The following is a 25,275-nucleotide window of genomic DNA, read 5'->3' as shown; positions in this document are numbered from 1 at the left end:
GTGATAATACGTGGAGTAAAGTCAGGCATAACCAAATTAGAAAGCCCGATCAACAAAGCCATCTTAGTCATATAGCTATTATAGTGGGGGTCATGTCAGACGCAGCGCACTGGACGGACCGGCTCAACAAAGGCATTTAAGTAGTCTGTCATACAGACCCTGAAACAAATATATCCGAGAAAGCCCATGCAAGTCACGAATGTGTGGCAAGTCTAGATAGCCAGTTTTCGGAAGTCTCTCGGCTCCTTTCCATTATATTTTATTATTATAATTTAGGAACTGTTCATTTCAGAGACTAGATGATAGTCTAGCATTTTTAGACTGGTTTCCGACTAAATGTGCGCTGCAGCAACTTGTTAATATAGGGGTTGATGATACATGATGGTGAACGGTTTGGCAGATCCTTCTTCAGTTAACACACAGTCCGATAAATGGCATTATTTGATATTAATATTTGCTGTCCTTGTTGGTAGCAAGGGCCACAATATGTCTGTCGAGATTTGAAGAACCGTTAGAGTCAACGGAAGATGCTTACCGTTTAACCTAAATATCTAACGAAGGTACGTCTTACTAGTAAATCATTTTGCAATTTAAAGCCATGGACTCACACCGTAAACATCGGAAAGTGAACAGTCATTCCAAATGTGTTAAATGAAGTTGGGGACTTGTCACTGTTTAAAATTTGGTGCTTTAGAAGAACTAAAGATTTAGCAGAGATTTCATATGATCATGGGAAGTTTCGGATTCGGATCGAATGGTCAGAAACTTTAACACAGTTTCATCTCTTATTCAATGCCTTGAGACATCGGCTCTCTTAGAGAAATTTGTCTCTGGGGAGTTATGTTTAAGATGAGAATATTTTGGAAGCTTGACCCCCAAAGTCGGTTAATTGGGATCTGTTAAGGAACTTAAACCATTAAAGCACATGAATAACAAAAGATGTTGAAACTTATCCAAAAGCCTAATTTTTTATCAAGAAGCTATAGATAAAAAAACCTTTTGGAATTTGAAAAGTTTTCAACGCACAAAACACAGACATGAGCTTAAATATCACATGCGATACCAATTTAGATTTCAAGATCACTAAAGCATGGTAAGGTTGACTCGAGTGTAACATAAACATTTCATCGAAACTATTAAACTGGAATAGCGATGGTTATATAATGACGGAATAAAGTATGGCCCTATAACACAGCGGTAGGAAGGGAGTGCGGACGAATTGCTTTAGAAATAATGCGTAAACCAATTGGTTCACATGCGTGCAGACAAGCGGCTGAAACTATTTTAGATAATTTTCATTTCGGAGCGTTTTTCACAGTCTATTCGATGTTTTTGGTTATGTTAATAGCAGGAACTTCTTCAAAGCGTCGTGTCTACTTCGAAGTAGTCTCCCCCCTCTGTGCCATATTGTATTTGGTTATGATAGCAAGACGGTCGAGAGGGAGCAGCTCCATTATAATAGTGTACAGGTTTTAGCTATACCCCAGGCTGAAAATGACATAAGTACATAAGACATTGTATATCCTATGGTAATGCTAAAGACTATGTGTGTTGCGGCGTGACGGAAATAGGCACATTTGCTTTTGATGTCTGAGTTCAGTATATTTGTATTATTATTTGTATTCATGCTTCTCCTCTCTGAAAGTCTTCGCGGTTGCTTATATATAACATGGTGTAGTATTTTTCTTCTGAGCATCAGATAACTCAAAGCTGAGTGAGTGAGTGTGTTGCGTGTCTTTTCACACTCAGTATTCCTGTTGTACCACGGCGTATCTATTTAATGTCATGTAAGAATGAAGCCAGGTGTCACTAGTCACTGACATTTACCACTATATATACTGTTTATGGAAATGTTGAGCCGGTCTGACACAGTAACATATTTTACAGACAAAAACTGTTCATAAAAATGTCATACTATATAATGAAAAGGAGACCAGAGACTTTCTTCATTTCTAGACTTGCCACATATTCTAGACTTGGTTCTTTGGATATAATTGTTCCAGCGTCTGTATGACAGACTAGTCGGGCCCTGACGCTGCAACGGAGTAGCTTGTTTTACCCATGCTAGTTATACCATGCAATGTCATGCAATGTGATATCATATTGAAGGCAGCAAAATTAAAACCTTATACTCAATTGATGCCCAATGCGCCCATAACCATCTACATGTTGGCATTATATGGGGACTGGGGTGTTCTTATGTGTGCAATTGATTCCCATAGGAATGGAAGAAATCTGGTATCATAATTTCGAATCCTGGATTACTCACTTTGGATATTATTCTACATATCATGGCCATGATTAAAATGAATACATGTGTAAATTACTAATATGCATTAAAAGAAAGTGAGTTTTAAGGGCTTTTTTTTCTCTAAGATTTCCATTGAATTCCCGGGGCGTCCTTTCTCAAAGCTTCCTCAGTCTCAGTCTCATCGCCTAAAGATTCTAGGTTGCGCTTGTTTCATGCGCACGGGAAACTTTGTATGAATTCTTCATTTCCTTTTTCTTTGAAGGCACATTACTGTCACATCTGATATAACATGCACATACACTAAACGCCAAAAGAAACGTTACCCTCCTTTCTTAATGACAGAGGTACCTTTCTTCAGCTGGCGTTGTGATACGTGGACGTCCATTTCTTGGTCTGTCTACGGTGACACCAGTCTGTCTGAAGCCCTGAATAAATCTTATAACCGTGATACGGTGGCATCCGGGGGTGTTGGCAACAGCATTGTATTTTGACCCCATCTGCACCATCCCAATAACGCTTTTTCTCTCTCTTCAGAGGCATATGTCTCGTACTTCTGTATTATATCATGTATTCTAGGCTCTCTTCATACCTTATAGAATCATTCTACATGTGAAATGGATGTAAATACTGCTTGAATATTGCTGCGTTTTGGCGTTTAATATTGCTATGTGTAAACAGAAAATGGAAAAATGTTAATTTGCAAGCAAAAATGTTAACAAAGATAATTTTAGATGTTCCAAAACATTATTTCACAATATTAAAGACACATTGTAATTGTTTTCACTAATGCAAATCAGCAGAAAATGTTTTGAAAGACTGAAATCACAGGAATGATTATTTTACAATTTTACACACTCTACAACAGTTATTTCTTGTTTTAATAGTTGAAAAATCGTGCCATTAAATGGTTTATCATTGTCCCAAAGCAGAATTTTGTTAAATCACTGTTATTGGTTTATTTCGGCATGGACGACTATAGGACAATTTAACTCTTCTGAAAAAGATGCATTTCACCTAAATATGAATGCATTTGAGAATTTTGTTTTCGTGATTTGCATAAAGCTATGTTGTTAAGCTTTCTTGTAAACTAATACCTTCTAACATATCTTCAGTTATCTTCATTAACCATAGTTTTTCAGTAATTCATAAAGATAGGAGGGTAACGTTTCTTTTGGCGTTTAGTGTATGTGCATATCTCGAAGGTTTCACATGGAAGTGTGGATGAAGTGCAACGTCTTTTAAACAACCCAGTCTCGTTAATAACAATATATCGAATAAACTTAAGGTGTTTCTTCCTCTTTAAGATAACAGCCTGTGAGTGCACTCACTTCCTATCTTGTAATTGTTGAAAGAGATTTAATATCATGTTGTAGCAGCTGAAATCTTCAACATGTTTTTTTATGTCCATAAACCAGTCTCGAAACAGTATATATTCAACAATGCAGTGCAGCCAGTAAACTGTGCTTAAACTATTGGTAGTGTTATAACAGGGTGTCACGTTTTTGTTTATATATTTTATATTTGTAGCAGTTCTAATGTTTATGGTATGTGTATTGTGTTTCGTGAACACATGTATCATCACAGGCTCATTATATAGACGGGGCGGCAGGGTAGCCTAGTGGTTAAAGCGTTGGCTCGTCACGCCGAAGACCCGGGTTCGATTCCCCACATGGGCACAATGTGTGAAGCCCATTTCTGGTGTCCCCCGCCGTGATATTGCTGGAATATTGCTAAAAGCGGCGTAAAACTAAACTCAGTCAGTCAGTCAGTCATTATATAGACACGTGAAGATCCGAGTTAGAATTGGTCTTCTGCAATCCACGTTTGTCTTAAGAGGCGACTAACGGAATGACACATATCATCGTATCCCAGTTGCGTAGATTGATGCTCATGCTGGTGATCACTGGATTGTCTGGTCCAGACTCGATTATTTAAAGACCGCCGCCATATAGTTGGACTATTGCTGGGTAAACAACAAACAAACAAACAACACAAAGCTCATTTTATAGAGTGCAATGGACTCTGATCTCAATTATGATACCAATTATGATTTCTCGTGAAAATGTTTCATCTGTTCTGTTCATAGCCTTATATTGAAGGAATATACAATACCTATACAATGCCGCTATTGCGTATTATAGAGAGGTACCCGGCCCCCAGTCTGGAGGAAATACAAAAGACATGCGGCATCCGCCCGTCCAATCTGACCCGAGGATACAGAGTCGTAGGGGGGAGAGAAGCCCACAAACTGAGCTGGCCTTGGCAGGTGAGTCACGTGTGAGTCAGTGAGTCAGTGAGTCAAGGTTGCCCGCCCCTTAAAACAATAAACAAATATACAATCGTAAGGAGAAGGATGTTATTAGTTCTACTTGATTATTCCTTCAGAATTGTGGTAACTACTAAACTGTCAGTTTATATTTGTGTGGATAATTTAAGCTTATTTCCTAAGTTCTTAAGACAGATTATGTTTTTTAAATCATGACAATTTATATGACAGAAAATTGAATTTCATAAAGCGTTCCCTGTGCCTTTGTTTGGTTGAACTATTCGTACTCATTGAAAACCCTGTACTACACTTTCACATAATTCAGTTCTAGCCAGGTATATTCATTCCTCTGATCAGAACTGGTAAATGTGTTTTATCCCTGCAATATTAAATTTCGAATATAACGGCCTAATTTCCCTTATTAAGTAAACAATTCGTTATATCTGCAGTGAAGAGCTTCTTGTATCCGCAGTTATAGTAGCATATATCAGGCAGTGAAGAGCTTCTTATACCAGTAGCTTAGAGTTCCTTATATCCGCAGATGATTGTTCTGTCATGTCAGGCGCGATTGGGTAGCCTAGTGGGTAAAGCGTTCGCTCGTCACGCCGAAGACCCGGGTTCGATTCCCCATGTGGGTACAATGTGTGAAGCCAATTTCTGGTGTCCCCCGCCGTGATATTGCTGGAATATTGCTAAAAGCGGCGTAAAACTAAACTCACTCACCCAATTGTCATGTCACTGCACGCCCTGAATAGTCTCCCCAATTTGAAAGCAATTTATATCAACTACGATATCTAACCACACGGCTGGGGAGGTCACGATGTTCTTCTATATAACCAACACACCTCTCACAAAAAATGTGTAACAAATAGCGTTCTGCAGCTTCAGTGCTGTGTGTTTTAATTGATAACCTCAGATAAATAGTCCTAAATCAATCTGTATATAAAGAGTCCCACGGCATTTCTAGACTGTGATGGTCCTGGCCAAGGACGTTTATTGCAACACGTGTGGATCAGCCCTGTATACAGTGAGCATTCAAAAGGGAGTACGGGCGTACAGTGAGTTCGAGTAACATGTGTACCTTATCTTGGTTTGTGTAAATAGAAATAGGAGGAGGTCATTAACCACTGGGAGGCCACGTGGACCAAGCCTTGTTTCAGTGTAAAAGGGGGAAACGATGACGACTGCTAAAATTTCACACGGTCTGAGGACGCAGAAAAATTGCATGAAGACAAATATTGTATGTAAGTGTTGAGTTTGTTCTGGATATTCGTAGTCTAGACAATCCCGATCCGGACTGACCACGACAACATACAGAGTGCATGGTGTTAAGCGCCAGTGCAGTATTGTTGTAGTAATAGTAGTAGAAGTAGTAGTAGCAACATCAGGAATAGTAGTATTAGCAGCGGCAGCAGCAGCAGCAGTAGTAGTAGCAGCAGCAACGCCAGGAGTATAAGTAGTTGTAGTAGTAGTAATAGAAATACTTACAGATAAAAAATAATATTATGTAGTTGTAGCAGAAGCAGCAGTAGTAGTAGTAGTAGTAGTAGTAGTAGTAGTAGTAGTAGTAGTAGTAGTAGTAGTAGTAGTAGCAGCAGCAGCAGCAGCAGCAGTAGGAAGAGGAGGGGGAGAGGAGCCACAGTATACCACACAGCACAATATAGGACACAACATACCATTGGACACAGCATACAGCACAACCATACTGAGTGTATCGTGCAATACAACATGTAATATGTTATATGCCACAAAACAACGTACAACAGGCACATGTGATGAATATCAACAATCATACAACATAGCATACAACTCAGCATACATCATTCACAATTCACAGTTGACAGAATGTTCAACAAATGTAACATTTCATACAGCATCAATATGTAACACAATATAAATATTTCACACGACATCCAGCACAATATCTGACACAGTACACAACTCTGACAAAAGCAAACACATCTTACAGCACAAAATATCATCAAAATACACAACAAACAACATAAAACAGCACACTATCAACAACTTTACACACACACACACACACACAGAGAGAGAGAGAGAATTGTTGTACAACACGAAACTTGATGCTTCTACTGTTTCCAATATGATGTCATATACAGCTCAACGTATCCATCGTAAAACAGACACAACATGCAGGTAGGCCACAATTTAAAACATATACCGTCATACAACACATAACTCAACGTATTCATCGTAAAACAGAAACAACGTGCAGGTAGGCCACAATATAAAACATATACCATCATACAACATACAGCTCAACGTATTCATCGTAAAACAGACACAACGTGCAGGTAGGCCACAATGTAAAACATATATCATCATACAACATACAACTCAACGTACCCATCGTAATATAGACACAACGTGTAGGTAGGCCACAATGTAAAACATATATCACCATACAACATACAGCTCAACGTATTCATCGTAAAACAGACACAACGTGCAGGTAGGCCACAATATAAAACATATACCATCATACAACACACAACTCAACGTATCCATCGTAAAACAGACACAACATGTAGGTAGGCCACAATGTAAAACATATATCATCATACAACATACAACCCGACATATTCATCGTAAAAAAGACACAACGTGTAGGTAGGCCACAATGTAAAACATATATCATCATACAACATACAGTTTAATACATTCATAGTCAAACAGACACAATGTGTAGGAAGGCCACAATGTAAAACATATATCATCAAACAACATACAGCTCAACGTATCCATCGTACAACAGACACAACGTGTAGGTAGGCCACAATGTAAAGCATATATCATCATACAACATACAATTTAATACATTCATCGTCAAAAAGACACAACGTGTAGGTAGCCAACAATGTAAAACATATATCATCATACAACATACAGCTCAACGTACCCATCGTAATACAGACACAACATGTAGGTAGGCCACAATGTAAAACATATATCATCATACAACATACAGTTTAATACATTCATAGTCAAACAGACACAATGTGTAGGAAGGCCACAATGTAAAACATATATCATCAAACAACATACAATTTAATACATTCATCGTCAAAAAGACACAACGTGTAGGTAGGCCACAATGTAAAGCATATATCATCATACAACATACAATTTAATACATTCATCGTCAAACAGACACAACGTGTAGGTAGGCCACAATGTAAAACATATATCATCATACAACATACAACTCAACGTATCCATCGTAAAACAGACACATCATGTAGGTAGGCCACAATGTAAAACATATATCATCATACAACATACAGCTCAACATATCCATCGTAAAACAGACGCAACGTGTAGGTAGGCCACAATGTAAAATATATATCATCATACAACATACAATTTAATACATCCATCGTAAAACAGACACAACTTGAAGGTAGGCCACAATGCAAAACATATATCATCATACAACACAACGTATTCATCGTCAAACAGACACAACTTGCAGGTAGGCCACAATGTAAAACATATATCATCATACAACATACAACTCAACGTATCCATCGTCAAACAGACACAACGTGTAGGTAGGCCACAATGTAAAACATATATCATCATACAACATACAATTTAATACATTCATCGTCAAACAGACACAACGTGTAGGTAGGCCACAATGTAAAACATATACCATCATACAACTTACAACTCAACGTATCCGTCGTAAAACAGACACAACATGTAGGTAGGCCACAGTGTAAAACATATATCATCATACAACATACAACTCAACGTATCCATCGTAAAACAGACACAACATGTAGGTAGGCCACAATGTAAAATATATACCATCATACAACATACAATTTAATACATTCATCGTCAAACAGACACAACGTGTAGGTAGGCCACAATGTAAAACATATACCATCATACAACATACAGCTCAACGTATTCATCGTAAAACAGACACAACTTGAAGGTAGGCCACAATGCAAAACATATATCATCATACAACTCAACGTATCCATCGTCAAACAGACACAACGTGTAGGTAGGCCACAATGTAAAACATATATCATCATACAACATACAATTTAATACATTCATCGTCAAACAGACACAACGTGTAGGTAGGCCACAATGTAAAACATATACCATCATACAACTTACAACTCAACGTATCCGTCGTAAAACAGACACAACATGTAGGTAGGCCACAGTGTAAAACATATATCATCATACAACATACAACTCAACGTATCCATCGTAAAACAGACACAACATGTAGGTAGGCCACAATGTAAAATATATACCATCATACAACATACAATTTAATACATTCATCGTCAAACAGACACAACGTGTAGGTAGGCCACAATGTAAAACATATACCATCATACAACATACAGCTCAACGTATTCATCGTAAAACAGACACAACTTGAAGGTAGGCCACAATGCAAAACATATATCATCATACAACTCAACGTATTCATCGTAAAACAGACACAACTTGAAGGTAGGCCACAATGCAAAACATATATCATCATACAACATACAACTCAACGTATCCATCGTCAAACAGACACAACGTGTAGGTAGGCCACAATGTAAAATATATATCATCAAACAACATACAGCTCAACGTATCCATCGTAAAACAGACACAACGTGCAGGTAGGCCACAATGTAAAACATATATCATCATACAACATACAGCTCAACGTACCCATCGTAATACAGACACAACATGTAGGTAGGCGACGATGCAAAACATATATCACCATACAACATACATCTCAACGTATTCATCATAAAACAGACACAACGTGTAGGTAGGCCACACTGTAAAACATATACCATCATACAACATACAGCTCAACGTATTCATCGTAAAACAGACACAACGTGTAGGCAGGCCACAATGTAAAATATATATCATCATACAACATACAGCTCAACGTACCCATCGTAAAACAGACACAACATGTAGGTAGGCCACAATGCAAAACATATATCATCATATTTCATCGTAAAACAGACACAACGTGTATGTAGGCCACAATGTAAAACATATATCATCATTACCGGACATCATACAACATACAACTCAACGTATTCATCGTAAACCAGACACAACGTGTAGGAAGGCCACAATGTAAAACATATATCATCATACAACATACAATTTAATATATTCATAGTAAAACAGACGCACTATGTAGGGCAGACTCATTGTAAAACATCCTCAGCATACAACATAACATATTCGTCGTGGAGCAGTACACAACATCTACCACAGCCATACGTACAACATTCTCTTCATAATACACAATACACATATGCGTCGTTAAACAAGACACGGTATGTAACCATACATTTCAGACACAAAATCGGAATGATAAAAGTTAGTGTAGCCCCACATATTACACATGTTCTTGGGTCTTTACAGGTAGCTCTAATCGCAAGGAAAGTGCGAGCCTTTGCAATGTTCTATCCGATAGTTCCCACATTAACGACACAACGAGTGACCAAACCCTTCTGAAAGTGTACATTACTCTGGCTGTCTTGTTCACAATAGAACATAGGAATGTGTGAGACCTGAATACCATCAATGTCTTTTACAAGTTATCCTCAAAATTAGTTGCGGGGATACGATAATGATCCCATCTTTAAAAAAAACCATGGAAACATAACAGACACTTAAAACATTGTCAGTATTTATTATAATTCTCCTAGAGAAAAGCAAAGCTTCGACAGTAAAACTCAAACACCTGTTTCGCTTGAATGTGTTCCACTCATTATCAAAATGTGTATGAAGATATTTCAATAATGTGAGTAAGTACGCCAAATGAACACAGCCGGTGCAAACCACTAGTTACAATCACCCCTGCTCCGCTTGTATAATAGGCTCTGTTAAAGCATGTTAAATGGTTTCTTGAAGCCTCGGGGTAGATGTCTGTATCAAACGTCGCGGACCGTTGATCATTTGAAGACCAGCTGACGGAGTTATTTCCTCGCGATAGATGCTAGGGGAGTGAACATGGTGGCCAAGGATTGTGACGAGTCTCGTTAACCCTACACGGTGTATTAACCCTGTATGTAACTGTCGTTATCACGCGAAAATGCGGATTTTCAACACATTATGACCGAAGTGCGGAGACGCATAAAGTTCAAATTTCCGATTATGTGATCATAATAATTATAGATGTAATCCATCTTATTATCCGTTTATAATCCTCAGAAAATTCTCTGACAAAATACTCATCTAAGCGCTGCGATCGCTTTGTGAACGGGATATAGCAGCATCCGATCCCATGACGGGATAGGTTTAAGTTCGTAATGCCACAAGATTTGACCTGACATCGTACTCGACCCCCCCAGCGTCGCTACAAACACATTAACCAGAATGTCACAAAACGTTGCTTTGAAGACAGTACTTACAATGAAGCATGCCTCGGTACATATTACAATATAGTTAGCATCAGATACATAGTGCAGGCAGTATTACAATGTAGTTAGCATCAGATACATAGTGCAGACAGTATTACAATATAGTTAGCATCAGATACATAGTGCAGACTATATTACACTGTAGCTAGCATCCGATACATAGTGCAGACAGTATTACAATGTAGCTAGCATCAGATACATAGTACAGATTGGATTACAATGTAGCTAGCATCAGATATATAGTGCAGACAGTATTATACTGTACCTAGCATCAGATACATAGTGCAGGCAGTATTACAATGTAGCTAGCATCAGATACATAGTGCAGACAGTATTATACTGTACCTAGCATCAGATACATAGTGCAGACAGTATTACAATGTAGCTAGCATCAGATACATAGTACAGACCGGATTACAATTTAGCTGGCATCAGATACATAGTGTAGACAGTATTACAATGTAGCTAGGATCAGATATATAGTGTAGACCGGATTAAAATGTAGCTAGCAACAGATACATAGTGCAGACAGTATTACAATGTAGCTAGCATCAGATACATAGTGCAGACAGTATTACAATTTAGCTAGCATCAGATACATAGTACAGACGGGATTACAATGTAGCTAGCATCAGATGTATAGTGCAGACCGGATTACAATGCAGCTAGCATCAGATACATAGTGCAGACCGGATTACAATGTAGCTAGCATCAGATACATAGTACAGACAGTATTACAATGTAGCTAGCATCAGATACATAGTGCAGATCGGATTGCAATGTAGCTAGCATCAGATACATAGTGCAGACAGTATTGCAATGTAGCTAGCATCCGATACATAGTGCAGACAGTATTACAATGTAGCTAGCATCAGATACATAGTGTAGACCTGATTACAATGTAGCTAGCATCAGATACATAGTGCAGGCAGTATTACAATGTAGCTAGCATCAGATACATAGTGCAGGCAGTATTACAATGTAGCTAGCATCAGATACGTAGTGCAGACAGGAATACAATGTAGCTAGCATCAGATACATAGTACAGACGGGATTACAATATAGCTGGCATCAGATACATAGTGCAGACAGTATTACAATGTAGCGAGCATCAGATACATAGTGCAGACAGTATTACTATGTAGCTAGCACCAGATACATAGTACAGACCGGATTACAATGTAACTGGCATCAGATACATAGTGTGGACAGTATTACAATGTAGCTAGCATCAGATACATAGTGCAGACAGTATTATACTGTACCTAGCATCAGATACATAGTGCAGACCGGATTACAATGTAGCTAGCATCAGATACATAGTGCAGACAGTATTACAATGTAGCTAGCATCAGATACATAGTGCAGACAGTATTACTATGTAGCTAGCACCAGATACATAGTACAGACCGGATTACAATGTAACTGGCATCAGATACATAGTGTGGACAGTATTACAATGTAGCTAGCATCAGATACATAGTGCAGAGCGGATTGCAATGTAGCTAGCATCAGATGCGTAGTGCAGAGCGGATTACAATGTAACTGGCATCAGATACATAGTGCAGACAGTATTACAATGTAGCTAGCATCAGATACATAGTGCAGACCGGATTGCAATGTAGCTAGCATCAGATGCATAGTGCAGAGCGGATTACAATGTAGCTAGCATCAGATACATAGTGCAGACCGGATTGCAATGTAGCTAGCATCAGATACATAGTGCAGACCGGATTGCAATGTAGCTAGCATCAGATACGTAGTACAGACAGGATTACATTGTAGCTACCAACACCTTCATGGTGCAAACAGTATTACAATGTAGCTAGCATCCTCTTCATGGTGTAGACAAGACGAGGGTCGCACCAGTTGCACATGTAGACATGTTGTTGATGTCTGAAGCATAACCCTATGCTGTTATATATCGGGGTAAACACAGTCCAGACCGTCACACAATGCCTTCAGGTGTATATTTAATGGTTCTACGTCAATGTGAACTCTAAAAGTTATTTACAAGTCATGTTGTTCATCAAGGGAATCATGTGTATGGTTATAACAGACACCAGACATCCAGATTTAAGCATGAAAGTCTATCAGATGAGTTGAGGCATAAAACGCAACGAAAATAGCTTACAGAGTCTCCGCGTGCACACGCATGTTTCACACTATACTACCTTCAAAACATGCCTCCCAAGTCTCTATTGCGCTCAGATACAATGAAGGTGGGGTACTTCAGTTGGACGTGTTACAGAACTCCCGAGTAAGTCAAATGAGCGTATGTCATGGCCAGTTTAACTGTTGGCCGTCATTAGGTCTGTGTTCTTCTAGAAACCGCCAGACTAATAAGACTTACCATACTATAGCATAAGCCATCGTGACATCCCCTTTCGTTGAACCCGGCTTTCAATATGATTTCCAATGTAGCCGTATTGAAATAACGATCTATGATCAAAATGTGGCGTATATGTATTTAGCAATTAGGCACAATATATTTGTTCGTTGTGTCCAATGGTTCAAATATTTACCCTATACTCTTAAATGTTCTTTAACTGACCCTCCATTCCCCGTATGAAAGAGGTTCAGTATGTTATTGTAATTACGGGGACATGTTCACTGAGCTAAGACCATGCTTTGAAATTCTGAAAAATGCAAACTTGGATCCGTGGACTTCTCCACCTATGAAACTGTCAGTGAGTGAGACGAATCCTGTCATGTATATAATATCCTTTTTACGACATATTGTCCTCATAAGATTAAGCTTTTAGGTCAAAATATTTATACAGTAAATATATAAATGGCAGTGTAGTCAAAAGTATTATACATGCTGTAACTCATGTAGAAGCAAATGAATCATGTTTTGAAAACACGATTTTATGAAACATAAAAACATTTTGACGGCAGCACCTCCTAAGTGGGTGCCTACGTTGATGCACGCGGTTCACTATAGGTACGAGTGAGCTGTAGTGGAACTATTATAATAATGTTGTAATCTGTTTCAAACATATTTCTGGAGGAATGGTGTCGTTGCATATTTGGCTCAGCAGCCTATAAAAGATACTGTTAATTGTCTCTGTTCATACTTATGCAGTGTTCAGACAGGGATCTTTATATCATGTATTTTAAAGTCACTAAAATTGGAGATTGAAATTATGTATAAAGGATTGTGACTGTTGGCTACATGACAGATGGTTACAAAAGATGCTATTTTTCGTTCCAGGTTGCCATTATGACAAGATATGAAGAGCCGTACTGCGGTGGAACCCTCATAGCGCCATCTTGGGTCCTCACAGCCGCACACTGTATCCGGAAGAGAGGAAGAAAGCGAAGAGTCCTTGTGCGCATGGGTGAACACGACTTCCAATTGTACGAAGGAACGGAAGTGACGCAAAAACCGAACAAAGATTTTCCCCATCCAAAATTTGACTATTCAACAATATCAAACGATATAGGCCTCATAAGACTCAAGAAGCCAGTTCACCGGATACCTGGCTTGGGATTTGCGTGTCTTCCTGAGAAAGACGAGGTGATTCCTCCCAAAACTCTCTGTTATACAGTTGGCTGGGGGAAAAGAAAAAATACCCATTTGTTTGGCGCAATCGCTTTACAGGAGGCTAAAGTGCCAGTTGTGGACGCCAACAGATGCCAAGCCGTTTTTGATTATGAGATCACGGACACACAGGTTTGCGCAGGGTATGCACGTGGAGGTGTAGACTCATGCGCAGGGGACAGTGGTGGACCTCTGTTATGCGCTCATGAGGTCAACAATACCTCACGCTGGTTTGTGTATGGGATTACCAGCTATGGCGAGGGGTGCGGACGTAAGGGGAAATTCGGTATTTACACAAAAGTTCCTAGTTTTGTGGACTGGATTGAACGAGTCGTGAACTCACATTAAACGCTGGTAATTCGTGTGGATTACTCTATACCATTGAACAGACGGGGTCTCAAGGCCCTTGGTTGCAGATGTATGCTCAGGGTTGAGGAGGAATGACGTTCTGTGCATGACAGAGACATCGGACACGTGTTGAGTGAGATGGCGACATGGCTTCCATATCGAAGCTGAAAAATACTCGCCCGCATACAGCGCCCTCATCATGACGTCATGACGTAGTCGGTACGCCAGAACCGGATGCGTCTCGGGATGACTGCTCACAAAAATGTGAAAAAGATCCCGATATCATTTCCACGAACGACGACGTTTTGAACGTGACGTCAAATATATGATAACGTTAGACCCTCCATGCCTTTAGCGCTGTGTATAGTCAAGGACCTAGGCAGTAAGACGGGCAGTCAAATCTGAATTTTCAGTTCTTCGACGGTGAAATCGACACACAACGTCACGTCACTATTGCGATATACGACGTTAATGTGGATTTTTAAGTTAACGGAATACAATTGAATATTTCACATTTCCATCATTTTTTAGATTACAGATTAACGTTGGATTGTAGTAGTGTTATTTATTTTTCATATAACACCATCAATTACCCACTATTATGTCATATTGTTTGTATACAATTTCCCTGAAACATACTGAACGTCCTATAGTTGTACATGGTTATTTATGAGACTCACATATTCGGGGGACATGTTCGAATTGTCATATCTAGTTTAAATAACAAGGTAAGAGTGATTTTTGCCTGCATTTGATTTCTGTTTTTCTCAAATGTGTGAGAGCGATTGTGTTTACTTGCTAAAAATCATCGTGTTGAGTAATCGGTATGCTTTAATTGAAATGTCACACTGAACTGTCCGCGCGTTGTTGTTTTGAACCCTAGAGTTGCTTTGATCGTTACCATAGTTCAGTGTCTGTTTATCCGTACACCTGGGTTGATTAAAAGCAGTGTATGAAATAACACCTGTCCGACAGCCCGTAACGTGGTAACTTTTGTCTGTGCTGGCAACTTTTGGAAGCTTTTGTTAAATTTTGCCATTTAAATAGACAAATTATCATATTCGGGATGGCTATTTTTCAAACTTATTTCATACACTGTTAAAGGTCTAAACGTTTCGATAACATATTAGCTTACTCATTCACCTATTTGTTTCGAATTTCGCTTCGCCTTCAGGGTTAAATGCCTTCACCCGCCAAGCCGAAGACCCTGTTCGATTCCCCACATAGGTACAATGTGTGAAGCCCATTTCTGGTGTCCTCCGCCGTGATATTGTTGGAATATTGCTAAAAGCGGCGTAAAACCATACTCACCCACTCTTCAAAATTAAGTGCAGACTAGAGAAGGTCTTCGTGCGATCAAAGTATAACGTTTAAGTTCGCAACTGTGCGATTAAAGAAGTAATATTCAGTTTCAATTATGTTCATACTTTGTGTTTAAATGTAACTCATACCATGTTTATCTTGTGTTTTATGTGATATTTATGACCATTGGCATTTATTTTGTGTATGATTTGGCAGAGAATTAAGGCGGGTCCAGTGCTTAAAATGAAATAAATGATACCAACCTACATGAGGTACTGTTATATATTCATATTTGTATTCAACCTGTATTATCTTATGTCGTGTTTGACAATGTGACATACAATTTGAGGCTGTGTTATTGTGTGTTATTATTCCGATGTATTATTATATCGTGCATGTGGGTTTTTTTATGGTCACAATGTGTCTGCCCTCTCAAAATATACATACAACCCGCGGTACAGCTTTTATCTGTCTTATGAATACTCTGAGCGGTTTAATGAAAAGGTAGGTTTTGGTTCCCATGTGTCTGGTAAATGCGCAAACATGTACACAATTTAACTTTTGATAAGGACAGACAGATTTGTCATTCAATTTATACGCTTGACATATCTTGAAAATAAGTTTTACGTGTCACGAAAAGTTAAAACGTTATCCTTTCAAAACGTCGGATCACTTGTACTTGAGATGCAATAATTTCATATGGGGTTCTCGATATATTATGCAAAATACATGACATGCAAGATTTAGGTGCGTAAAATGTATCTGAATTTCATTTTTGGAAATTGTTTATTACCGAAGAACATGGACATTCCTGGATGTACGTCTGTATAGCGAGCTGTTGTGCCCACACTACAACGATGAAAATGTTGAGTCACAGATCTTTACCACTTCACCACATGCACATTCTCACTTACACCTCACCTACCAGATACACTCAACACCTCACCTATACACATTGACATTGACATCACCTACATACGTTACCACTTCACCACATGCAAACTCAACACCTCACCTAAACACAATGACATCTTTACCACTTCACAATGCACACTCAACACCTCACCACCTTTCTACCCACATGACACCACTTCACCACATTTACACTCAACATCTTGACATCTTTACCACTTCTCACATGCTAGACACCTTGACATCTTTACCACTTCACCACATGCACACTCAACACCTCACCTAGACACATTGACATCTTACCACTTCACCACATGCACACTCAACATCTCACCTAGACACCTTGACATCTTTACCACTTCACCACATGCACACTCAACACCTCACCTATATACATTGACATCTTTACCACTTCACCATATGCACACTCAACACCTGACCTAAACACCTTGACATCTTTACCACTTCACCACATGCAAACTCAACACCTCACCTAGTCAGTATTGACATCTTTACCACTTCACCACATGCACACTCAACACCTCACCTGGACACCTTTACATCTTTACCATTTCAACACATGCTCACTCAACACCTCACATATACTCATTGAAATCTTTCCACTTCACAACATGCACACTCATCACCTCACCTAGACACCTTTACCACTTCACTAGATGCACACTCAACACCTCACCCAGACACCTTGACATATTTACCTCTTCACAGCATGTACACTCAAAACTTCACATATACACATTGACATCTTTAACACTTCACCACATGCACACTCAACACCTCACCTACACAACTGTGACATCTTGACCACTTCACAACATGCACACTCAAAACCTCACATATACACCTTGACATCTTTACCACTTCACCACATGCTGGGGTTTATGTTTGTCTTCCATTTCCTTCCGGTCAGTTGTCTCCTGGGGTGCACTCCGCTGTGACGTCTTCCATGGTCCTTGGTTGTCTTCGTTCCTTGTGCTTTCACCTCATCTGGTTGTGTCTGTCCTGGGTTCCATCGGTGTCTTGTGGCCTTCTGTCCACCCTGGGTCTTGCTGGTCCTCTCCTGGGTCCACATCCTTGGTGGCTCCATGCCTCCGTCCTGTGTTTGTCCTTGTCAGCCACCATGGTCCTCCACCCGTGTTGTGTCTTCCGTTCCGTGTTGGCCTGGTCGGCCACTTCCTTGTGTGTTTGTCTGTGCCATGGTCTTTCCTGTGGTGTGTCCTGGGTCCTGTGTGCGTCTGGGTTGGCCACTGTGTGCCACCTGGGTCGGGTCTTTGCCACTGTGCGTTGGTCGTGGTCGGATCTTCCTTGACATCTCTGTCCTTCTGGTCCACTTCCACATGCTCACTCATTTGTCTTCCTGGGTCCGGTTGTGTCTGGCTGGGTGTCTTCCCACCTTGACATCTCTACCACTTCACCACATGCACACTGAACACCTCACCTAGACACATTGACATCTTACCACCTAGACACATTGACATCTTACCACCTCACCATGTGCACTCTCAACACCTCACTCCGGCTACTCCTCACCTTTACAGTTTACCACTTCAGCATCTCGATATCTAAACGCTTCACATCGACACCTCTCTCTACCTCAATGACGGCATCATCCCGAATAAAACTCGACACTTCACTATTTCGACCTTGTATATCTCGAATCCCTACCAGGAGCAGCTCCATAAATAATTACCTCAACATATGGCAATCTTACCACGAGTACACACACATCACCTTACCATATGAATCCCGACATTTAACCACCTCACCAACATTTCGAATCTTTACCATCTCACCAATTAATCAGCTAGACACTGCAACACCTAGACAGCTGATATGATCATGATACATTCCTATACCATAGAGAACGACGTTTCCCACTAAGACTTATTTCATAAAGACAGTGAAACCCGTTAATCTGAATGGATGAGCCCATTGAAATCATTTGAATTTAAATTAACATATTTCCGTAATTGTTTGCACTGTGTAACCCTTGCTGTAATTCCCATCTATAATCGTGGGCAACGTGGTAATTTCGTATTAACGGGTACGTACTGGAGATGCTTAACCGCTGTACTCATCATAAATAATAATCATCCTTATGTGAAAACCACACATAATCTTATTATAAAGTCGGAGTCTTTAGCGAGTTTTCACATTAATAAGGAAAGAGTTAGTGGCTTTTATTAAATTAATCCCCATGTACTCAGTTCAGTAGCATTTACGTAGCTATCACCAATGGTGCACATGACAACACTGAGTTTCCTGTTCCGAGACAGAGGGATGAAGACAAGTGGACAGGTAACGGTAGTGGGGACTTGGGTAACTGGTTGCTGGCCGCGGGGAGAGGAACCGTGCTGAGTGTGTTATGTACTCAGAAAGTCAGTTTGACCCTAATCTGGTTTTACAGGCTACTTAAGGCCCCTTATCTCCTCGTACAGTTGATTGTCAGCTACCTCACAAGAACACCTCGCAACGCTAATAATCGGGACTAACTACATCATATATACCTTTCGTTAACTCTTGCTGCGCCTACTCTGAAGGCATGCCAGGACTCGCCGATCACCGCGGTCGTTTAACTCAAGTGCAAGTTAGTTCGCAAAGATCCATTGTAAATAAGAAAGCATCTGCATTGTTGTTGTCCACGGATCAGTTTACATTCAAAACCGATTCTCAGATGCCAAATGAGTGTACATACCAAAGTTAGGCGCTAAGTCTGCGAAGACCTTTCGATTTCACCCTACCGGGTACCCATGCACTTACGTGTGAACGAAATATCGAAGCGAGGCATTTCATTACCTTTACTAAGGGACAGGTTGATGAGGATCTGACGACGACGACGATGATGATGAGGAGGAGGAGGAGGGAAGGGGGAGGAGGAGGAGGAGGACTAGATTTAACGAGTGTTTTTCATGAACACGATTGCGATGCGACATGGTCAAAGCCATAAAAAACATTAAAATTTCAGACGCTTGTTTGAGCACTGTCATCTGTCAACCTCCGCCCAGTGACCCGTGAGTCATTCAGTCACCCCCAGCTCGAGAATGCATTCACCCAAACCTGAAAACACCAACCTTCATACCCACACTTCCTACTAACACAATGATCTATTCTATACGTCTCTTTAAGATTCCACCAAAATTGCACCTGCACCAACTCACCTTACACCATCAGCACCGACAGCAACCCCAACCCCTCCCAACTTCAAACACTGAGTGATAGGACCAAACCGTCCTTCCCAGCCAACCAAATGCAAAACATCATATCCCCTCTTGTCAACAAATGCAGTGCAGCCACATCTGTACACGACGGGCATGAGTCCTTCTTCAAAAATGAACTTAGTGATGTCTCATTGAGATCATATCTAAATTTGCTTCAGAAAACCTGTCAGGATGGCTGTCAAAACTATGCAGACCTGCAGTGATTGACGAGGCTGTGAACTATATCTATTGACAGGTTTAGCGTAGATCGTTAGATAACACCAGCTGACTCAAGTTTGCAAGACATATCTCTCTTCAACAAGTGTAAACAGCCAGTGAATCAAGTATCTTACCGGCTTGAACAATTCAATTTTAGAAAGAACGACATTTAAGCACTTAGTTGTTTGCGTAATTTGGGCGTTTGTTTTAAATATGTAGATATATATGAACGTTTATCAGTCATCTGAGCTCGTACAGAGGAAGCCAGTACGGGTACACGTGTTCTTTTGATCAACGTTTACATCAACTGCATTTCAGCAAGATAATAAAGCCACACGTAACTACGACTTCGAAATGAGCTAACGCTTTTATTGTTTCCTTCTTAAAATAGACATATGAGGATTTAATTTCCAAACCACATGCTCATGTGGAAATATGCTTGGAGCTTTGTTTTAAATACAACGTGGGAACATGAAGAGCTGAACAGCTGGGATCCGCAATACATTTCAGGGTTTGATCTCTCATCTGCAATCTTACAATACAGGGATGAAACGGTGTTTTTAGCAGATGTGTTATGAACATTGTATTATGAACTGTAATATTAATGATGTGACAAATCTACCTTTTTACACACGTCTATTATTATTTTTAGGTTGATATGCCTACGTACTCCCGTGTCAACTGGACTATTTGAAGATTGTGCATTCCGGTGACCAAAGCTTCTCAGGTGTGAATATACTTTACATGTATATGTGAATGCAGTGAATTGTCATACAGATGTACATACTCCATGTGATGCAATTATGTATTCTGAACGTGATATACTGCATGTGATACATTGTATTCTGATCGTGTTATACTGCATGTGATACAGTTATGTATTCTGAACGTGATATACTGCATGTGATACATTGTATTCTGATCGTGTTATAATGCATGTGATACAGTTATGTATTCTGAACGTGATATACTGCATGTGATACAGTTATGTATTCTGAACGTGATATACTGCATGTGATATAATGTATTCTGATCGTGTTATACTGCATGTGATACAGTTGTGTATTCTGAACGTGATATACTGTATGTGATACATTATATTCTGATCGTGTTATGCTGCATGTGATACATTGTATTCTGATGGTGATATACTGCATGTGATACAGTTATGTATTCTGAACGTGATATACTGCATGTGATACATTATATTCTGATCGTGTTATGCTGCATGTGATACATTGTATTCTGATGGTGATATACTGCATGTGATACAGTTATGTATTCTGAACGTGATATACTGCATGTGATACATTGTATTCTGAGCGTGTTATACTGCATGTGATACAGTTATGTATTCTGAACGTGATATACTGCATGTGATACATTATATTCTGAGCGTGTTATACTGCATGTGATACAGTTATGTATTCTGAACGTGATATACTGCATGTGATACATTATATTCTGATGGTAATATACTGTATGTGATACAGTTATGTATTCTGAACGTGATATACTGCATGTGATACATTATATTCTGATCGTGTTATACTGCATGTGATACATTTATGTATTCTGAACGTGATATACTGTATGTGATACATTGTATTCTGATGGTGATATACTGTATGTGATACAGTTATGTATTCTGAACGTGATATACTGCATGTGATACAGTTATGTATTCTGAACGCGATATACAGCATGTGATACATTATATTCTGATCGTGTTATACTGCATGTGATACATTGTATTCTGATCGTGATATACTGTATGTGATACAGTTATGTATTCTGAACGTGATATACTGCATGTGATATAATGTATTTTGATCGTGATATATACTGCATGTGATACAGTTATGTATTCTGATTTTTGTATGCTGCATGTGATACATTGTATTCTGAATGTGATATACTGCATGTGGTACAATGTATTCTGAATGTGATATACTGCATGTAATATCATGTATCTTGATCGTGATATACTGCATGAGATACAATTATGTATTTTGAACGTGATATACTGTATGTGATACATTTATGTTTATCTGATCGTTATATGCTGCACGTAATACATTGTATTCTGATCGTGATATACTGCATGTGATACATTGTATTCTGATCGTGATATACTGCATGTGATATATTGTATTCTGATCGTGATATACTGCATGTGGTACAATGTATTCTGAATGTGATATACTGCATGTGATACATTGTATTCTGATCGTGATATACTGCATATGATACAAGGTATTCTGAACGTGATATACTGTATGTAATACATTGTATTCTGATAGTGATATACTGCATGTGATACATTGTATTCTGATAGTGATATATTGTATGTGATACATTCTATTCTGAATGTGATATACTGCGTGTAATACATTGTATTCTGATCGTGATGTACTGGATGTGATACATTGTATTCTGATCGTGATGTACTGCATGTGATACATTGTATTCTGATCGTGATATATTGTATGTGATACATTGTATTCTGAACGTGATATACTGAATGTCATAGAATGTGTATTGGACGTGATTTACTGTATTCTGTTTGTCTTACAGTGTATTCTGAACGTGATATACTATACACTACATGCAATATACTGCATCAGTTTATTATGCGTGTGATCACTGGATTGTGTGGTCCACATCGATTATTTACAGACTGCCGCCATATAGCTGGGATATTGCAGAGTCCGGCGGATCAACAGCATGAGGATCGATCTACACTTTTGAGATATCATGACATGTGTCAACCAAGTCAGCGAGCCTGACCACCAGATTCCGTTAGTCGCCTCTTACGACAAGCATGGGTTACTGAAGACCAATTCTAACCCGGATCTTCACGCTTCTTGGGGTTTTCTGATGGCGATTGGAACTAGATGATTTTGCCGAGTTTATGCATACTGACCGATAATTAAAAAGCGCTATCATTTAAACACTACAATAATGTTACGATTTAAATGAATGTGTAACTTTGGTTTTATCACTCTTCTAGCAATGTCCTAGACATATCACGGCATGGGACACCAGAAATGTGATTCACACATTACACCAACGCGGGGAATGATTATCGAACCAGGGTTTTCGCCGTGACGCTTTAACCACTAGGTTATCCAACCGCCCTTTTAACGACTTCCTAGTCATTTGATTCGGACAAATCCATGCTGATACCTTGACGAGGAATACGTTGAAATCCCTTCTCTTGTTTCAAAATTGTTTTATACAGTTGTTCATTTTGCCATACACGTATATCAACACCCACCTGTACTTCACATATCTTCTTGTTTCGGGGCAGATAGAATGCATGCATCTTTCTATTAGCGTCAGTGTTGCAAAATGGGGATTAAAATCTCTCACAAAAAATGTATTTATTCCCATTTAAGCAAAGGTCACAAGATATTTATCTTCAAAAAGGATGCAACAGTATTTCTTCTTCAGGTTTCACCAGCCATTACAATGATATATATTCTGCCATTGAACCAGAAGTAACTATGTAAGCAACAGTATAAATCGCTTGTTAGATGTCTGTGAAATCTATTATTTAATGTATATCTGAGACTTAAGTTTAAAAACAGCAACGCTGATATATTTTAACACAACTGTAATTGTGTTTTGATATGTTTGGAAATCTAATAAAACGTATAATTTTAGCAATAATTATAAAATGTGATGAGTCTTACACAATGTATAACCTTAAACAGTTCCCAGCCGTAGTGTTAGTATTTATAATTTCTGTCATCTTATCGTGACAGAAAACTGAACCGAAATCTCCATTAAAATTTTATATAAATCGTATTTGTGCATGATTTCTGAAAAACTCTTTTCTTAGCTACCAAAGATTACCATACCTTTTGTCCGTGATTAATCAGATGTCTCCCCGTCTGCATTATCTTCTGGTTGGTTGATCTGTAGCCATTATTGACATAAGCTATAAATATACAGCGAGTCCCAGTGCACGCATATCATCTAACATTATATTGCACTTTCTTCAAATAATTATTTATTAATACACTCACACATATTCGTTACATTTCAAGCGTCATGTTGTCTTCGTTTTTTGGGGCATGTTTATAAGCTGTTCAGGAAAACTGGTCAATAGCTCTGCATTAATTCCTTGGACATTTTAAGGTTTTCATCCACTAAGATACCATACCGGTTTGACGTGGACGTCCCACCAGTCCGTATGTGAACCGCCATGGAGGGTAACAACGATGACTAACTGAAAAGGCGTTTCTTCGTATAGTATATTTCACCACATAGGCCATGGGCCGAACCCTGTATCTGCTACTGTGCTGCAGTGTAGAAGGTGGAGGCAAAAACTCTATTGGAATCAATTCTAGTACCTTATTCGTGCATGAAAATTTAATGTTCAAGTAAAAAGCGTGGTTTGTTAACTTGAAAATGTCAACTAATTTTTATTTATGTTGCTATGGTTACACATTAATATAAGCCAATCAGAATTCACGATTACCGCTTTGACCGGTCCGTACCACAATGGCTGCCGTCATGCAGCAGTGCATCTGTCACATTGAGTTATATTCAACAATGCTCAATAAATGTGCTCCAGAGGCTCATGTTTCACACATGACACCTGTGCATTCTTCGTTTTAGATGCCAAGGAAAGATAACAAGAATGGGTACAATGTGTGAAGCCCATTTCTGGTGTCCCCCGCCGTGATGTTGCTGGAATATTGCTAAAAGCGGCGTAAAACCAAACTCAGTCAGTCAGTCAGTCAGTCAGATAACAAGAA

The 25,275-nt window shown here is 39.2% G+C and overlaps 1 protein-coding gene across 2 annotated transcripts in view; it reads left to right on the top strand.

Annotated features, from left to right (window-relative positions):
• The window catches only part of LOC124284890 (transmembrane protease serine 12-like), a 46,734-nt gene extending 30,311 nt beyond the window's left edge, over positions 1–16,423 (top strand). For both annotated transcript variants that reach the window (XM_046721022.1, XM_046721021.1), the window contains exons 3-4: positions 4,393–4,517; positions 14,178–16,423. In XM_046721022.1, coding sequence (XP_046576978.1) covers positions 4,393–4,517; positions 14,178–14,855 — 803 coding nt within the window. In that variant the 3' untranslated portion in view covers positions 14,856–16,423. The remainder of the gene's footprint in view (positions 1–4,392; positions 4,518–14,177) is intronic.
• Positions 16,424–25,275: the final 8,852 nt, after the last annotated feature.

This window comes from Haliotis rubra, unplaced genomic scaffold (genome assembly GCF_003918875.1).
Source record: "Haliotis rubra isolate DU_JTF1 unplaced genomic scaffold, ASM391887v1 Scf347, whole genome shotgun sequence".
Classification (NCBI taxonomy): Eukaryota; Metazoa; Mollusca; class Gastropoda; order Lepetellida; family Haliotidae; genus Haliotis; species Haliotis rubra.
Note: the sequence above shows the minus strand (reverse complement) of the source record. Positions and strands in the feature narration are given on the sequence as shown.